We start from the raw sequence: 20,213 nt of genomic DNA, 5'->3' as shown, positions 1-20,213 counted from the left end.
AACTTTAAAATAAAAGGAGCATAATGGAACATACATATTTTATGTACTTAAAGTTCCTAGGGAACAATTAAAAACATACAGTACCAGTCAAATGTTTTGACACACCTACTCATTCAAGGGTTTTTCTTTATTTTTACTATTTTCTACATTGTAAAATAATAGTGAAGACATCAAAACTATGAAATAACACATATGGAATCATGTAGTAATCAAAAAAGTGTTAAACAAATTCAAATATATTTTATATTTGAGATTCTTCAAAGTAGCCACCCTTTGCCTTGATGACAGCTTTGCACACTCTTGGCATTCTCTCAACCAGCTTCACCTGGAATGCTTTTCCAACAGTCTTGAAGGAGTTCCCACATATGCTGAGCACTTGTTGGCTGCTTTTCCTTCACTCTGTCGTCCGACACATCCCAAACCATCTTAATTGGGTAGAGGTCGAAGGATTGTGGAGGCCAGGTCATCTGATGCAGTTCTCCACTACTCTACTTCTTGGTAAAATAGCCCTTACACGGCCTGGAGGTGTGTTGGGTCATTGTCCTGTTGAAAAACAAATGATAGTCCCACTAAGCCCAAACCAGATGGGATGGCGTATCGCTGCAGAATGTTGTGGTAGCCATGGAGGTTAAGTGTGCCTTGAATTCTAAATAAATCACAGACAGTGTCACCAGCAAAGCACCCCATCACCATAACACCTCCTCCTCCATGCTTTACGGTGGGAACTACACATGCGGAGATCATCCGTTCACCCACACCGTGTCTAACAAAGACAAGGCGGTTGGAACCAAACATTTCCAATTTGTACTCCAGACCAAAGGACACATTTCCACCGGTCTAATGTCCATTGCTCGTGTTTCTTGGCCCAAGCAGGTCTCATCTTCTTAATGGTGTCCTTTAGTAGTGGTTTCTTTGCAGCAACTCGACCATGAAGGCCTGATTCACACAGTCCTCTCTGAACAGTTGATGTTGAGACATATCTGTGACTTCAACTCTGAAGCATTTATTTGGGCTGCATTTTCTGAGGCTGGTAACTCTAATGAACTTATCCTCTGCAGCAGAGGTAACTCTGGGTCTTCCATTCCTGTGGCGGTCCTCATGAGAGCCAGTTTCATCATAGCGCTTGATGGTTTTTGCGACTGCACTTGAAGAAACGTTCAAAGTTCTTGAAAACTCCTCCGCACACTCCACTGGCTTCCAGTTGAAGCCCGCATCTGCTACAAGACCATGGTGCTTGCCTACGGAGCTGTGAGGGGAACGGCACCTCCGTACCTTCAGGCTCTGATCAGTCCCTACACCCAAATGAGGGCATTGCGTTCATCCACCTCTGGCCTGCTGGCCCCCCTACCTCTGCGGAAGCACAGTTCCCACTCAGCCCAGTCAAAACTGTTCGCTGCTCTGGCACCCCAATGGTGGAACAAGCTCCCTCACAACGCCAGGACAGCGGAGTCACTCACCACCTTCCGGAGACACTTGAAACCCCACCTCTTTAAGGAATACCTGGGATAGGAAAAAAATTATCCTTCTACCCTCCCCCTACCCCCCCAATTTTTTTTTTTATAAATGGGAAAAAAAGAGGGGGAAAAAAGGTGAATGCACCAATTTGTAAGTCGCTCTGGATAAGAGCGTCTGCTAAATGACGAAAATGTAAATGTAAGTACAGATCAGGGTTGGGTTATTAAAAAATATCAGAAACTTTGACCATCCCACAGAGCACCATTAAATCCATTATAAAAAAATTGAAAGAATATGGCACCACAACAAACCTGTCAAGAGGGCCGCCCAACAAAACACACGGACCAGGCAAGGAGGGCATTAATCAGAGAGGCAACAAAGAGACCAAAGATAACCCTGAAGGAGCTGCAAAGCTCCACAGCGGAGATTGGAATATCTGTCCATAGGACCACTTTAAGCCGTACACTCCACAGAGCTGGGCTTTACAGAAGAGTGGCCAGAAAAAAGCCATTGCTAAAAGAAAAAAATAAGCAAACACGTTTGGTGTTTGCCAAAAGGTATGTGGGAGACTCCCCAAACATATGGAAGAAGGTACTCTGGTCAGATGCGACTAAAATTGAGCTTTTTGGACATCAAGGAAAACGCTATGTCTGGCGCAAACCAAACACCTCTCATCACCCCGAAAACACCATCCCCTCAGTGAAGCATGATGGTGGCAGCATAATGCTGTGGGGATGTTTTTCCATCGGCAGGGACTGGGAAACTGGTCAGAATTGAAGGAATGATGGATGGCACTAAATACAGGGAAATTCTTGATGGAAACCTGTTTCAGTCTTCCAGAGATTTGAGACTGGGAGGGAGGTTCACCTTCCAGCAGGACAATGACCCTAAACATACTGCTAAAGCAACACTTGAGTGGTTTAAGGGGAAACATTTAAATGTCTTGGAATGGCCTAGTCAAAGCCCAGACCTCAATCCAATTGAGAATCTGTGGTATGACTTAAAGATTGCTGTACACCAGCGGAACCCATCCAACTTGAAGGAGCTGGAGCAGTTTCGCTTTGAAGAATGGGCAAAAATCCCAGTGGCTAGATGTGCCAAGCTTATAGAGACATACACCAAGAGACTTGCAGCTGTAATTGCTGCAAAAGGTGGCTCTACAAAGTATTGACTTTGGGGAGGTGAATAGTTATGCACGCTCAAGTTCTGTTTTTTTGTCTTATTTCTTGTTTGTTTCACACAAAAAAAATTATTTTGCATCTTCAAAGTGGTAGGCATGTTGTGTAAATCAAATGATACAACCCCCCAAAAAATCCATTTTAATTCCAGGTCGTAAGGCACCAGTCTCAACGTCAACAGTGAAGAGGTGACTCCGGGATGCTGACCTTCTAGGCAGAGATGCAAAGAAAAAGCCATATCTCAGACTGCCCATCTTAATCTTTTGTTTTTATTGGCCAGTCTGAGATATGGCTTTTTCTTTGTATCTCTGCCTAGAAGGTCAGCATCCCGGAGTCGCCTCTTCAATGTTGACGTTGAGACTGGTGTTTTGCGGGTACTATTTAATGAAGTTGCCAGTTAAGGACCTGTGAGGCGTCTGTTTCTCAAACTAGACACTCTAATGTATTTGTTATCTTACGTACCATACGGTCAAGCTGCTCTCACAACAGCTCAATAGGGTTGAGATCCGGTGACTGTGCTGGCCACTCCATTATAGACAGAACACCAGCTGACTGCTTCTTCCCTAAATAGTTATTGCATAGTTTGGAGCTGTGCTTTGGGCCATTGTCCTGATGTAGGAGGAAATTGGCTCCAATCAAGCACCGTCCACAGGGTATGGCATGGCGTTGCAAAATGGAGTGATAGCCTTCGTTCTTCAAGATCCCTTTTAACTTGTACAAATCTCCCACTTTACCACCACCAAAGCACACCCAGACCATCACATTGCCTCCACCATGCTTGACAGACGGCATCAAGCACTCCTCCAGCATCTTTCATTTGGTCTGCGTCTCACAAATGTTCTTCTTTGTGATCCGAACACCTCAAACTTTGATTAGTCTGTCCATTACACTTTTTTCCTATCTTCCTCTGACCAGTGTCTGTTCTTTTGCCCATCTTAATCTTTTCTTTCTATTGGCCAGTCTGAGATATGGCTTTTTCTTTGCAACTCTGCCTAGATGGTCAGCATCCCGGAGTCGCCTCTTCACTGTTGACGTTGAGACTGGTGTTTTGCGGGTACTATTTAATGAAGCTGCCAGTTGAGGACCTGTGAGGCGCCTGTTTCTCAAACTAGACACTAATTTATTTGTCCTCTTGCTCAGTTGTGCACCAGGACCTCCCACTCCTCTTTCTATTCTGGTTAGAGCCAGTTTGCGCTGTTCTGTGAAGGGAGTAGTACACAGCGTTGTACGAGATCTTCAGTTTCTTGGCAATTCCTCGCATGGAATAGCCTTAATTTCTCAGAACAAGACTGTGGTCCCAGCTCTCTTCAGGTCATTGACCAGGTCCTGCCGTGTAGTTCTGGGCCGATCCCTCACCTTCCTCATGATCATTGATGCCCCACGAGGTGAGATCTTGCATGGAGCCCCAGACCGAGGGTGATTGACCGTCATCTTGAACTTCTTCCATTTTCTAATAATTGCGCCAACAGTTGTTGCCTTCTCACCAAGCTGCTTGCCTATTGTCCTGTAGCCCATCCCAGCCTTGTGCAGGTCTACAATTTTATCCCTGATGTCCTTACACAGCTCTCTGGTCTTGGCCATTGTGGAGAGGTTGGAGTCTGTTTGATTGAGTGTGTGGACAGGTGTCTTTTATACAGGTAACGAGTTCAAACAGGTGCAGTTAATACAGGTAATGAGTGGATAACAGGAGGGCTTCTTAAAGAAAAACTAACAGGTCTGTGAGAGCTGGAATTCTTACTGGTTGGTAGGTGATCAAATACTTATGTCATGCAATAAAATGCAAATGAATTACTTAAAAATCATATAATGTGATTTTCTGGATTTTTGTTTTAGATTCCATCTCTCACAGTTGAAGTGTACCTATGATAAAAATTACAGACCTCTACATGCTTTGTAAGTAGGACAACCTGCAAAATCGGCAGTGTATCAAATACTTGTTCTCCCCACTGTGTATATATATATATATACACAGTGGGGGAAAAAAAGTATTTAGTCAGCCACCAATTGTGCAAATTCTCCCACTTAAAAAGATGAGAGAGGCCTGTAATTTTCATCATAGGTACACGTCAACTATGACAGACAAATTGAGTATTTATTTTCCAGAAAATCACATTGTAGGATTTTTTATGAATTTATTTGCAAAATATGGTGGAAAATAAGTATTTGGTCACCTACAAACAAGCAAGATTTCTGGCTCTCACAGACCTGTAACTTCTTCTTTAAGAGGCTCCTCTGTCCTCCACTCGTTACCTGTATTAATGGCACCTGTTTGAACTTGTTATCAGTATAAAAGACACCTGTCCACAACCTCAAACAGTCACACTCCAAACTCCACTATGGTCAAGACCAAAGAGCTGTCAAAGGACACCAGAAACAAAATTGTAGACCTGCACCAGGCTGGGAAGGCTGAATCTGCAATAGGTAAGCAGCTTGGTTTGAAGAAATCAACTGTGGGAGCAATTATTAGGAAATGGAAGACATACAAGACCACTGATAATCTCCCTCGATCTGGGGCTCCACGCAAGAGCTCACCCCGTGGGGTCAAAATGATCACAAGAACGGTGAGCAAAAATCCCAGAACCTAGTGAATGACCTGCAGAGAGCTGGGACCAAAGTAACAAAGCCTACCATCAGTAACACACTACGCCGCCAGGGACTCAAATCCTGCAGTGCCAGACGTGTCCCCCTGCTTAAGCCAGTGCATGTCCAGGCCCGTCTGAAGTTTGCTAGAGTGCATTTGGATGATCCAGAAGAGGATTGGGAGAATGTCATATGGTCAGATGAAACCAAAATATAACTTTTTGGTAAAAACTCAACTCGTCGTGTTTGGAGGACAAAGAATGCTGAGTTGCATCCAAAGAACACCATACCTACTGTGAAGCATGGGGGTGGAAACATCATGCTTTGGGGCTGTTTTTCTGCAAAGGGACCAGGACGACTGATCCGTGTAAAGGAAAGAATGAATGGGGCCATGTATCGTGAGATTTTGAGTGAAAACCTCCTTCCATCAGCAAGGGCATTGAAGATGAAACGTGGCTGGGTCTTTCAGCATGACAATGATCCCAAACACACCGCCCGGGCAACGAAGGAGTGGCTTCGTAAGAAGCATTTCAAGGTCCTGGAGTGGCCTAGCCAGTCTCCAGATCTCAACCCCATAGAACATCTTTGGAGGGAGTTGAAAGTCTGTGTTGCCCAGCGACAGCCCCAAAACATCAATGCTCTAGGGGAGATCTGCATGGAGGAATGGGCCAAAATACCAGCAACAGTGTGTGAAAACCTTGTGAAGACTTACAGAAAACGTTTGACCTGTGTCATTGCCAACAAAGGGTATATAACAAAGTATTGAGAAACTTTTGTTATTGACCAAATACTTATTTTCCACCATAATTTGCAAATAAATTCATTAAAAATCCTACAATGTGATTTTCTGGAATTCTTTTCCTCATTTTGTCAGTTATAGTTGACGTGTACCTATGCTGAAAATTACAGGCCTCTCATCTTTTTAAGTGGGAGAACTTGCACAATTGGTGGCTGACTAAATACTTTTTTCCCCCACTGTATATATATATATATATTTAAAAAGTGGACTGCATTTTGACTTCACCCTTTGCCAGTTTCAAAAAAATTGCATTGTTTAGTTGTGTAAGGGCAAATTGAGTTATTGCACACGCACACTTCACAGAGTAGGCGTTCCCTAATTGAAATATGCAAATAAATGCTAGAACGCGCCTATAGGATCTCACTAGCTCGTGCTTGGCTCTGCCCACTATGAATAATTTTCCCCCATTGGAAACGACAGGCTCTGGTCTATCTTGGGTTAGTTATAAAAATCTTTGTTGCGAGCGTCAAACAAAAAAAGGATATCAAAGAAGAAAAGAAAGTGGATACATTATTCTCATGAAGTGTGTAGTAAATGGCACTGGATTAAGAATAGTCCTTAGTTGCTGCTAATGAGAAGCACAAAGCAAGTACATTTCAAAAGATATTGGGAGTCATTATAGCCTGCTGATGTGTGTAGTAGCAGCCGGCAACAATGGATTTGGTTTCGGGTTACCTCTGGTCATGGAGCTTTTAGGCTCACTTTTCACTGCTTTGCTGCTCTAATGATAGAAGCCAAATCCCTGAGCTCTTACGATGAATTAGTCCCCAAGTACACAACTGTTTTGAAAAGAGGGCTCATAAAGAAAACGTGCTCATAAACAAGCACTGATCAGTTGTAGAACAATCTAAGCTGTTCCTAAACACAGCCAATATCCTGGGTGCCACTGCCAACTCTTCATGAACTACTAAAAGGACCCAAGGCATCTCGATCATTAACAAGTCAGAGCAGCTTGTGAAGTTAGGGTATCTTTCTTATTCTGATGATATCCTATGTAACCTATGCATTAGGGGTAGTGCATATTAAAAAGAGTGTTATGACAACTCGCTGATGCTGTTTGCTGGGAGCATAAAATTACTTAGACACACAGACATATGATCATATCTAATATAATCATATCTAATAATCATAATGTATTGTATTAAGAAACTGATGAGCCAGCAAACGGATTCCCTCTCCCTACCTAATTCCACCTTCTAATGTTGTGCCCTATATTTATTGTTGCGGCTAAATTAAGTAAAAGGCTTAAAAATGCTGAAAGGTAATTTCATTGACAATTCCATTGAAAGTACAGGAGGGTTTGTCAATATTAATTTTCCTGAGCCCAAAGAAGCGTCCTGACTGGTGGGTCATTTATCCACAGAGCTTGAATCATGCACTCTACAGCAAAATCGACCGCGATCCGACGCCCGGGGCAAAGAGCTATGGCCTCAACCTTTGACCCCTAAAAGCCAACCAACCCCCCAAAAAAGAACATTGCATGAACATCTCTGGCCAATGTCCATCAGAGTCCCAGCTTCAGCATCAACATGGATTTTGTGAACATCAATGCATATAAAATGGATATAGAGGCCCTGTTGGGACTGATTAGGCTTTTGCATTTTCATATGGTATTGGACAGATTTGAGAGATATTGCTGGGGATTTTCAATACAGTATTGCTACAGTAATGAACTAGTATTTACATCAAAAACAACATGAGCCACAAACATCACTCACCTTTTTTCTTCAGGAAAGCTTTTCTGGTGTCCAGTGGACTTTGACGGACTTTATGGTTCTGTAAAAATTTCACAGCTGTGGCTATCTGTGGAAGACAAAGAAAGAATGTAGAAAAGGTTGGAGTTCAACTTCAAGAATAAAGATTGTCCATCTTATGGCTGTATACAACAGCAAACAAACATTCTCACTCAGTCTAGACAGCAGTGGTAGCCTAGATTTGTTAAAACCCAGACATGGTATAAATTGATTTGTTTGAAAGTCACTTCTGAAAACTTCCCTGCATTGAGTATTAAGACCACCTGACCACTTTCCAGATAATTCCAGAGAATGACCAAATCAGCTGTTATAAAATTAGCCCATCAAAGAGTGCTGGACAAATGGAGTATGGAGCTTAATTCGCTATCATCCTCTTACAAGACAAACTTCCATCCTTAAGTGCGTGGGGGAAGAAAATCTATACTTAATGCAGAGGTGATCATTTGTATCTAATAACTTAAGAATCCTTGGCTGAAAACTTCTGTAATTCTTCCAGTTAAAAACGCACCATGATCAAATCACCAAAGCCTAAACGTTGTAATGACTCGAGACGTTAATGCACTAGAACGTTAAATGGCATCAGAACATCAGTAGTTTCAAGTGCATGGCATTCATCAATTCTATTATGTTTTCCTTCGAGATGCACCTTAATTTCCCCCACTCCAGTATGCTTTTCCAAGAATTAGAGAAAAAAACATCCTTAAATGCTATTAAAACATACATTTGAAGTGGGCACCTTGAAGTGGTGCCTCTTAAAACAGATAAACATTAAATAACATGGAGAACGGGGGAAACACACACTGGCAAGGAGGGCTTGGATGACTTGTTATCTCACCTGTGGTCCCCCGTGATTCAATTGTAAAAGTCATCCCTCTAATAGGTTAAAAGGTTTTGATTACTCTTCCTTTTCTTGGTGTGTTGAAAGATAAAATGTGATTGAGCACACTGCCAGTGAGTAATTCATTTTGGGTAATGCATTGCATATACTAAAGACCTGTTTCAATCCAAAATAATTACATTTTTAAACTTGTCTAAAGGGCCAGCTATGGCAGGGAATCAGTCTAAAAAGCCATATTATTATTCTGTGACAAACAACAGCGTGGTAGGTGTGGGTGTGATGAAAACATACTACTCCTCAACATTTAAGTTTTGTCTCATAAAATGCATCCAAACTCAATGATACTGATCTATTCTCAGCCTTAGTCAACTGTATGTCAGAGAGGTTGAGAAATCTTTGAAAACATGACCCTTATTGTTTGGTTATTCCTACAGTGGCATAACATGACTTATTCTAAAATACTACGTTTAAAAAGGGGCTAAGTTGTATCATTTTATCAAAGGTGTAGACAAACCGTTCAGAAATATTTATTATCCATTTATTCACCATGATATTAGCATGACCTTTGATGTACACAAGGGTTACACAAGGGGTGTGGAAATTCCTGGATCTCTGTATGCTGAGGGCTTATTAAAGTCAATCACCCGGAACCTTCATTGTGACAAGCAGATTAAACCATTTGCATGGTGAACCACCGACTGATGTTTGAGGAGAACATATATCTGTTTGATAACAAGATGGAAATATTCCGGCTTTTGGGATTCTGAACGATCATTTACTGATTCAGTGAGTGAAAAGGCCATAAAATGTGCAACTAAATTAATCCAGGAAAATAGGTCATGAATGAAAACTAGAAAAGAATGGATAACAAATTGCTAATAAACTGAGGCTAATAAGGCTATAGCACTGCATTAATTGTAGTGACTGAAAGATTGAGGAAAATAACCTAATTGTGGAAGAATATGCTAAACTTCTTTACATTATTTCCTTAACCTATAAATATTGAACAATTGACAAGTATCTCATAATCTATGTTAAGACAAGAATGTTGTAATTTACAGCATGTGTCGACATCAACATTTTTTTACGACATCGCAATAAAAAATTCAAAGATAGCTCAGTTTGAAAACTAATAAGGCAAAATGTCAATTTTAGTAAAATGGTTGCAGTATATCTTCAGGGAGAGGAAAAGTGCTGTTCTTAGCAGATGACATAGCTGGTTTGCACAAGTTCCACCCAGACATCTCAATCAATTATAACCACATTGCACAGATTTCAGTCTTGTCTTGTTATTGACTTATAGATCATCCCTGTTATAGTGTACGGTAGCACATAATTGGGCTTTTAAGGGGTGGGCTGTATGTTAGTACAAGGCACATTTGGTTTGGCAGGATAAATATCAATTGAAATTAAAATGGTGGGTGTGTCTGGCTTTTCCGAATACCGGTAAATACCTTTTGGTTAGTTGAACAATAATTTTCTAATGCTTCTTGTAAAGCTAAAATTGCTAATGCACCAAAGTGCTCCCTGTACTGACCAATAATCTTTACAAATGAGATAACCAATAAAGTGTCAGGTACAGCCGAAAAAGAGGCGAAAACTCAATCATAGGAAGAGATGAACACTAACCAATGTGCTTTAAGAGAGTGAAGTTGATGAGCGGACAAGATTACAGCATCATTATTGAGTTTGAATTGGACCCAAATTTGACCATGCACTTTTTTTTTTACCTTGAATCTTTACTTTAACATTTTGAAAAATGTCCAGCAAACCTAATTATGTTTGAACTAACCAGTAGAATGTTTTTTTTCTCTCACTAGTAACAGCATTGAAGTAAAATATGGGTATAAACCTATGGAAATGTACCAATGCACCATTATCAGATTAATTTTGGACAAATAAAACCCTTGGAAAATACTGACTTTAACTGGCTGGGAGGGTACTGTGTTTTTATTTAGTAATTTAGTAAAAGTATGAATATATGAAACCATAAAAGTTCAAAGGGATGCGTGGCTTTGAAATGCTGCCATACAATGTCCATATTGAAAAATATGATTTCCTGAGTGACTATGTTTAGAGGTCATCTGGGGTTTCAAGAGTTTTCATTTTACTTTTCCAAGAGAAAAAGCACTCTTACAAAAGCTGAGAAGGGTAAGAGACCTACACAGAAAATGTAAGGGATCAATGTTAGAAAAGTAGAGGAGGAAGAGTGTGATGATTGAGTAAGACTTTTCATATAGAATGAACCATCACACTGAACAGGAACAGATTTTATCCAAACTGATGGTAGTCTATACGATAGCATGAAGGCACAGATGCAAAGTGAGGGAGGTGCCGAATTGATTTAATTATCAAAGCAAGACTACCCATAATGTGAACTTCGATAGCAAAAATTCCACAGGTCGTTGCTGTAAATGAAAATGTGTTCTCAGTCAACTTACCAGGTAAAATAAAAAATGTATTAATGCACAACATTGTCACTGAGCACTAGCTAGCTAATGTTAAAGGCCCATTGTATCAAATAAAATTGTATTTGTCACATGCTTCGTAAACAACAGGTGTAGACTAACAGTGAAATGCTTACTTACGGGTCCTTTTCCAACAATGCAGATTAGAGACTTACAAAAATAAACATTGAAATAGCAACACAAGGAATAAATACACAGTGAATAACAAATAACAATAACAAGTAAAAAATAACGTGGTTATATACAGGGAGTAACAGTACTGATAGTCCTGAATGACAGTACCGGATAGTCCTGAATGAATCGTGAATAATGATGAGTGAGAAAGTTAGACACACAAATATATTACCCCCAAGACATGCTAACCTCTCACCATTACAATAACAGGGGAGGTTAGCATTTTTGGGGGGGAGGGGTATGATATTTGTGTGTCTAACTTTCTCACTCTTCATTATTCACGATTCATTCAGCACTATCCGTAATCATGGTAGCATCAACATTAATGTAGAAGTGTTTAGAAACATTCTATTCTTATTTACAATAAAAGTGACTCCAAAATGACAATACATTATTTACCATTAATTCCTATTGGGCACAAAATAATCTGAAGCACAACCAAAACAAACAGCAAAATCATCCAACAAGTTTGTAGAGTCACAAGCTTGATGTAATCATTGCGTGCTAGGAATATGGGACTGAATACTAAACTTTTGACTACTTTAATACACATAAGTGAATTTGTCCCAATACTTTTGGTCCCATAAAAATGGGGGGGACTATGTACAAAAAGTGGTGTAATTTCTAAACAGTTCACCCGATACGGATGAAATTACCCCTTTGCTTCTTAGCCGCTAATGCTAATCGCTAGTTAGCTAGCTAATAAATGTACTGAGTCAGAGTAAACGTGGCATTTTCAGTCATTGTCATGTCAAATAACACTGTTTTCAAAGTGGCCGCTATTACACTACATGGCCAAAGGTATGTGGACACACGCTCGTCGAACATCTCATTCCAAAATCCTGGCCATGAATATGGAGTTGGTCTCCCCTTTGCTGCTATAACAGCCTCCACTCTTCTGGGAAGGCTTTTCACTAGATGTTGGAACATTGCTGTGGGGACCATTCAGCCACAAGAGCATTAGTGACGTCGGGCACTGATGTTGGGCAATTAGGCCTGGCTCGCAGTCGGCGTTCCAAATCATCCCAAAGGTTTTCGATGGGGTTGAGGTCAGGGCTCTGTGCAGGCCAGTCATGTTCTTCCACGCTGATCTCGACACAACCCATTTCTGTATGGACCTCACTTTGTGCACGGGGGCATTGTCATGCTGAAACAGGAAAAGGCCTTCCCCAAACTGTTGCCACAAAGTTGGAAGCACAGAATCGCCTAGAATGTCATTGTATGCTGTAGCATTAAGATTTCCCTTCACTGGAACTAAAGGGCCTAGCCCAAACCATGAAAAACAGCCCCAGACCATTACTCCTCATCCACCAAACTTTACAGTTGGCACTATGCATTGGAGCAGGTAGCGTTCACCAGGCATCCGCTGTTAGACTGCCAGATGGTGAAGCGTGATTCATCACTCCAGAGTCCAATGGCGGCGAGCTATACACCACTCCAGCCGACGCTTGGCATTGTGCATGGTGATCTTAGGCTTGTATGCAGCTGCTCAGTCATGGAAACCCATTTCATGAAGCACCCGGTGAACAGTTATTGTGCTGACGTTGCTACCAGAGGCTGTTTGGAACTCGGTAGTGAGTGTTGCAACTGAGGACAGAAGATTTTTACACGCTACGCGCTTCAGCACTCGGCGGTCCCGTTCAGTGAGCTTATGTGGCCTAACACTTCGTGACTGAGCAGTTGTTGCTCTTAGACGTTTCTATTTCACAACAACAGCACTTACAGTTGACCAGGGTAGCTCTAGCAGGGCAGACATTTGACAAACTGACTTGTTGGAAAGGTGGCGTCCTATGACGGTTCCACGTTGAAAGTCACTGAGCTCTTCTGTACGGGCCATTCTACTGCTAATGTTTGTCTATGGAGATTGCATGGCTGTGTACTCAATTTTATACACGTCAGCAACAGGTGTGGCTGAAATAGCCGAATCTACTAATTTGAAGGGGTGTTCACATACTTTTGACCATGTAGTGTATCTTTTCAACTATAGAATTAAAATAATTATTATTTTTCCATGATTCCAACCGTTCACTCAAGTGTTTTGATCTAAATCGCAAGTCAAATTGCAATTGCAACATTTGGTTAAAAATAAGGCCTAGGATTTTTGCCCATATCGTGCAGCCCTACATGGCAGCGTGGAAATGATCTTAAATGAGTGCAGGAAATGGAGAAAAATATTTTGGGTTGAAGTTTAATTGAACAGTATAAAACAATCAAAATGGATGGAGAACCATTGAAATCACTTAGAATGTACAGTGCATTCGGAAAGTATTCAGACCCCTTGACTTTTCCCACATTTTGTTACGTTACAGCCTTATTCTAAAATGAATTCAAAAAAATAAATCCTCATCAATCTACACACAATATCCCATAATGACAAAGCAAAAACTGGTTTTTATAAATTTTGCTAATTAAAATTAAAAAACAGAAATATCACATTTACATAATTATTCAGACCCTTTACGCAATACTTTGTTGAAGCACCTTTGGCAGCGATTACAGCCTTGAGTATTCTTGGGTATGATGCTACAAGCTTGGCACACCTGTATTTGGGGAGTTTCTCCCATTCTTCTGCAGATCCTCTCCAGCTCTGTCAGGTTGGATGGGGAGCGTTGCTGCACAGCTATTTTCAGGTCTCTCCAGAGATGTTAGATCGGGTTCAAGTTCGGGCTCTGGCTGGGCCACTCAAGTATATTCAGAGACTTGTCCCGAAGCCACTCCTGTGTTGTTTTGGCTGTGTGCTTAGGGTCATTGTCCTGTTGGAAGGTGAACCTTCGCCCCAGTCTGAGGTCCTGAGCGCTCTGGAGCAGGTTTTCATCAAGGATCTCTCTGTACTTTGTTCCGTTCATCTTTCCCTCAATCCTGACTTTTCTCACAGTCCCTGTCACTGAAAAACATCCCCACAACATGATGCTGTCACCACAATGCTTCACCGTAGGGATGGTGCCAGATTTCCTCCAGACGTGATAAATGGCATTCAGGTCAAAGAGTTCAATCTTGGTTTCATCAGACCAGAGAATCTTGTTTCTCATGGTCACTCGGCAAACTCCAAGTGGGCTGTCATGTGCCTTTTACTGGGGAGTGGCTTCCGTCTAGCTACTCTACCATACAGGCCTGATTGGTGGAGTGATGCAGAGATGGTTGGCCTTCTGGAAGGTTCTACCATCTCCACAGAGGAACTCTGGAGCTCTGTCAGAGTGACCATCGGGTTATTGGTCTCCTCCCTGACCAAGGCCCTTCTTCCCGGATTACTCAGTTTGGCCGGCGGCCAGCTCTAGGAAGAGTATTGGTGGTTCCAAACTGCTGCCATTTAAGAATGATGGAGGCCACTGTGTTCTTGGGGACCTTCAATGCTGCAGACATTTTTCCCCCAGATCTGTGCCTTCAACACAATCCTGTCTCGGAGCTCTACGGACAATTCCTTCGACCTCATGGTTATTTAATCAATTTTAGAATAAGGCTGTAACGTAACAAAATGTGTAAAAAAATCAAGGGGTCTGAATACTTTCCAAAGGCACTGTACATATATACAGTACCAGTCAAAAGTTGAGACACACCTACACATTCAAGGGTTTTTCTTAATTTTTACTATTTTCTACATTGTAGAATAATAATGAAGACATCAAAACTATGAAATAACACGTACAGAATCATTTAGTAACAAAAAAAGTGTTAAACAAATCAAAATATATTTTAGATTTTAGATTCTTCAAAGTAGCCACCCTTTGCCTTGACAGCTTTGCACATTCTTGGCATTGATGATCCAGAGGAGGAATGGGAGAAGGTAATGTGGTCTGATGAGACAAAAATAGAGCTTTTTGGTCTAAACTCCACTCGCCGTGTTTGGAGGAAGAAGAAGGATGAGTACAACCCCAAGAACACCATCCCAACCGTGAAGCATGGAGGTGGAAACATTATTCTTTGGGGATGCTTTTCTGCAAAGGGGACAGGACGACTGCACCGTATTGAGGGGAGGATGGATGGGGCCATGTATCGCGAGATCTTGGCCAACAACCTCCTTCCCTCAGTAAGAGCATTGAAGATGGGTCGTGGCTGGGTCTTCCAGCATGACAACGACCTGAAACACATAGCCAGGGCAACTAAGGAGTAGCTCCGTAAGAAGCATCTCAAGGTCCTGGAGTGGCCTAGCCAGTCTCCAGACCTGAACCCAATAGAAAATCTTTGGAGGGAGCTGAAAGTCTGTATTGCCCAGCGACAGCCCCGAAACCTGAAGGATCTGGAGAAGGTCTGTATGGAGGAGTGGGTCAAAATCCCTGCTGCAGTGTGTGCAAACCTGGTCAAGACCTATAGGAAACGTATGATCTCTGTAATTGCAAACAAAGGTTTCTGTACCAAATATTAAGTTCTGCTTTTCTGATGTATCAAATACTTATGTCATGCAATAAAATGCAAATGATTTACTTAAAAATCATACAATGTGATTTTCTGGATTTTTCCGTCTCTCACAGTTGAAGTGTACCTATGATAAAAATTACAGACCTCTACATGCTTTGTAAGTAGGAAACCTGCAAAATCGGCAGTGTATCAAATAGTTGTTCTCCCCACTGTATGTATGTATGTATGTATGTGTGTGTGTGTGTGTGTGTATGTATGTGTGTGTGTATGTATGTATGTGTGTGTGTGTGTGTGTGTATATATATACACACACACACAGTTGAAGTCGGAAGTTTACATACACCTTAGCCAAATACATTTAAACTCAGTTTTTCACAATTCCTGACATTTAATCCTAGTAAAAATTCCCTGTTTTAGGTCAGTTAGGATCACCACTTCATTTTATGAATGTGAAATGTCAGAATAATACTAGAGAGAATGATTGATTTATTTCAGCTTTTATTTCTTTCATCACATTCCCAGTTGGTCAGAAGTTTACATACACTCAATTAGTATTTGGTAGCATTGCCTTTAAATTGTTTAACTTGGGTCAAACGTTTCGGGTAGCCTTCCACAAGCTTCCCACAATACGTTGGGTGAATTTTGGCCCATTCCTCCTGACAGAGCTGGTTTAACTGAGTCAGGTTTGTAGGCCTCCTTGCTAGCACACGCTTTTTCAGTTCTGCCCTAACAGGTCTGTGAGAGCCGGAATTCTTACTGGTTGGTAGGTGATCAAATACTTATGTCATGCAATAAAATGCAATTGAATTACTTAAAAATCATACAATGTGATTTTCTGGATTTTTGTTTTAGATTCCGTCTCTCACAGTTGAAGTGTACCTATGATAAAAACTACAGACCTCTACATGCTTTGAAAGTAGGAAAACCTGCAAAATCGGCAGTGTATCAAATATTTGTTCTCCCCACTGTATATACACACACACATACAGTGGGGAGAACAAGTATTTGATACAGTGCCGATTTTGCAGGTTTTCCTACTTACAAAGCATGTAGAGGTCTGTACATTTTATCATAGGTACACTTCAACTGTGAGAGACGGAATCTAAAACAAAAATCCAGAAAATCACATTGTATGATTTTTAAGTAGTTAATTTGCATTTTATTGCATGACATAAGTATTTGATACATCAGAAAAGCAGAACTTAATATTTGGTACAGAAACCTTTGTTTGCAATTACAGAGATCATACGTTTCCTGTAGGTCTTGACCAGGTTTGCACACACTGCAGCAGGGATTTTGGCCCACTCCTCCATACAGACCTTCTCCAGATCATTCAGGTTTCGGGGCTGTCGCTGGGCAATACAGACTTTCAGCTCCCTCCAAAGATTTTCTATTGGGTTCAGGTCTGGAGACTGGCTAGGCCACTCCAGGACCTTGAGATGCTTCTTACGGAGCCACTCCTTAGTTGCCCTGGCTGTGTGTTTGGGTCGTTGTCATGCTGGAAGACCCAGCCACGACCCATCTTCAATGCTCTTACTGAGGGAAGGAGGTTGTTGGCCAAGATCTCGCGATACATGGCCCCATCCATCCTCCCCTCAATACGGTGCAGTCGTCCTGTCCCCTTTGCAGAAAAGCATCCCCAAAGAATGATGTTTCCACCTCCATGCTTCACGGTTGGGATGGTGTTCTTGGGGTTGTACTCATCCTTCTTCTTCCTCCAAACACGGCAAATGGAGTTTAGACCAAAAAGCTCTATTTTTGTCTCATCAGACCACATGACCTTCTCCCATTCCTCCTCTGGATCATCCAGATGGTCATTGGCAAACTTCAGATGGGCCTGGACATGTGCTGGCTTGAGCAGGGGGACCTTGCGTGCGCTGCAGGATTTTTATCCATGACGGCGTAGTGTGTTACTAATGGTTTTCTTTGAGACTGTGGTCCCAGCTCTCTTCAGGTCATTGACCAGGTCCTGCCGTGTAGTTCTGGGCTGATCCCTCACCTTCCTCATGATCATTGATGCCCCACGAGGTGAGATCTTGCATGGAGCCCCAGACCGAGGGTGATTGACCATCATCTTGAACTTCTTCCATTTTCTAATAATTGCGCCAACAGTTGTTGCCTTCTCACCATGCTGCTTGCCTATTGTCCTGTAGCCCATCCCAGCCTTGTGCAGGTCTACAATTGTATCCCTGATGTCCTTACACAGCTCTCTAGTCTTGGCCATTGTGGAGAGGTTAGAGTCTGTTTGATTGAGTGTGTGGACAGGTGTCTTTTATACAGGTAACGAGTTCAAACAGGTGCAGTTAATACAGGTAATGAGTGGAGAACAGGAGGGCTTCTTAAAGAAAAACTAACAGGTCTGTGAGAGCTGGAATTCTTACTGGTTGGTAGGTGATCAAATACTTATGTCATGCAATAAAATGCAAATTAATTACTTTAAAATCATACAATGTGATTTTCTGGATTTTTGTTTTAGATTCCGTCTCTCACAGTTGAAGTGTACCTATGATAAAAATTACAGACCTGCAAAATCGGCAGTGTATCAAATACTTGTTCCCCCCACTGTATATATCAAATTACGATGAATGATAGGGCAACATTTAGATTTCTGCCTAAATAGACATACCCAAGCTATTTATTTACATTTTTCATGAGAAGGCCATAAACAATAACTGGTAATGTTGCATAGTTTTAGAAAGGTCTGGAACTCACCTTTCTGGCATTTACATTTTTTTTTTGCTGAGGTGTAGTTTTGAGGACACAAGCTGAAGTACATAGTACAAATATTAGAAAAATATGAAATATTATATATTTTTTCCGATTCAACAAAAGTGGGGCAATAGGGCTTGAAATGACTGAAATGCTTTCTAAATATAGTAACAATCAAATGATAAACAACTTACTATAAGATTTCACATTTCTAACAACTGTCAAATAAATATGATCATAGTTAGTGATAGTACATTATTGGCACTATTTCATAGAACTGACAGAGAATTCTCTCCTTAAAGTCAACTGAGTGGCACGGAGACACCGTTCAAATGTGTGCAGACTAGTTACAACATCAGCATGAACTGATTTCGTCAGTCTGTGACCAAGAGAAAGTAGTCTTGTTTCAATTCTATTAAATTATTTAGTCTTTTTCATGTTGAGAGCTCTAAATCCGGCTGAGAACATCACAGCGAGATGAAACCACAACGGCTGGGAAGAGAAAGAGAAAATCTATTATTTGTCTGGATAGGCCCAAAGATTTGACACGTCACTCCCTATGCAAATGTTGGGTCTGAAACCTGACACTTCAAGTCAGCTCCGCTCCGTGGAAACGGAGAGCAGACCGATGGGGCTTTCTGGCACTATAAGGCACAGGACTCTACGGCGTTGACAGAGCGCTTTTGTACACCAAAATGTCAGTAGGAACTGGTCACAACCGCTCAAAGTCCCCCATATTAACATTTAACAACACCAGCACCAAATTGAGTTACACTAAAACACTAGACGTACTTTTCAGAGCCAATGCTAGGTTTAGCCTAACTGCCAAGGTCTAAACCACATAAACTCTGCTCAAATCATGGGGAAAATAAATAAGATGTAAGGGGCATTTCAGTAAGTGAAAACCAATTCATAAAATGTTTCATTCATTAGAAGTTAATTTGCTCACATTAAACTCTGATCCAAGTAATCTAATCTACAAAAGGTATGTGTACATTTATCTGCAATAATGAACACTATGAGAGAGGACAGAACAACTAGCATCCAGGGAAGCAACAATGGAGGGCTAAAATGAAATCATTAGTTAGTATAGGATTCAGTCTCAGTGCGAATCAATTCATTTCAAATTGGCCTGTACATTTGTGGAGAAGCACCCCTGATACTATAATAGGCTAATAGACATGGACAAAATTGTGTTAGGCCGGTCTCAAATTTCCCCCAAACAATAGTTTGATGGACTGAAAAAAGAGAAAGAAGGAGAGGGAGAAAAATTAAGCTTTATATTAATTAGGCTATATGCTTTCATGGGCGATTCACTAACAGGGATGGTTGTCTTAAATGCTTAACCCAATTGCTTTGTGTTACCAGAACCCTGCTAAAAGGAATGAGGTTTAATACAATTAAAGTATTTCCTTTTCTCTCTTAACTGGTTGATGTACCCAACAGTGCTTTTAACTGCATTTTAGAACTACATCTTTAAATGCCCTTCTAATTGTTACGTCTTTCCCGCCTAATGTGACCTTCAGCTAAGGAAGCGGAGCCTCATGGGAGCAGCTGTGTGAAATCAGTGACCCTAGGAGACATGGGAGAGTGTGGCGAAACAGAACCATCTACGTGGATATCAACGCCGGTGCCACACAAAGTCAACATTATCTACACCAACAGCACTTCCAAACTTTAAACATCCGAATGGTCAGGCAAAGGCAATCCTGGGTTCTTTGAAATTGGACCTGTGATTTTCTGTTCTGCGTTTAACTGTTGGTTGAGTCGGTGTCAACTGTTGGTGTCAGCTTGTTTTACTGTTTTTGATTGTTGAGATATTCCCTGTTATTCCCTGTTGTTACTTCATATATGAATCAAAAGCTGAAAAAGGGGTAATGACCAACTTGTTTAAATGTGTAACAT

The 20,213-nt window shown here is 41.3% G+C and overlaps 1 protein-coding gene across 1 annotated transcript in view; it reads right to left on the bottom strand.

Annotated features, from left to right (window-relative positions):
- pex14 (peroxisomal biogenesis factor 14) overlaps positions 1-20,213 on the bottom strand; it is a 127,769-nt gene that overhangs the window by 71,576 nt on the left and 35,980 nt on the right. The window contains exon 3 of the mRNA XM_084184396.1: positions 7,731-7,815. Within this exon, the coding sequence (XP_084040522.1) occupies positions 7,731-7,815 (85 nt within the window). The remainder of the gene's footprint in view (positions 1-7,730; positions 7,816-20,213) is intronic.

This window comes from Coregonus lavaretus (assembly GCF_964263955.1).
Source record: "Coregonus lavaretus genome assembly, chromosome: 20".
In the NCBI taxonomy this organism is placed as follows: Eukaryota; Metazoa; Chordata; class Actinopteri; order Salmoniformes; family Salmonidae; genus Coregonus; species Coregonus lavaretus.
Note: the sequence above shows the minus strand (reverse complement) of the source record. Positions and strands in the feature narration are given on the sequence as shown.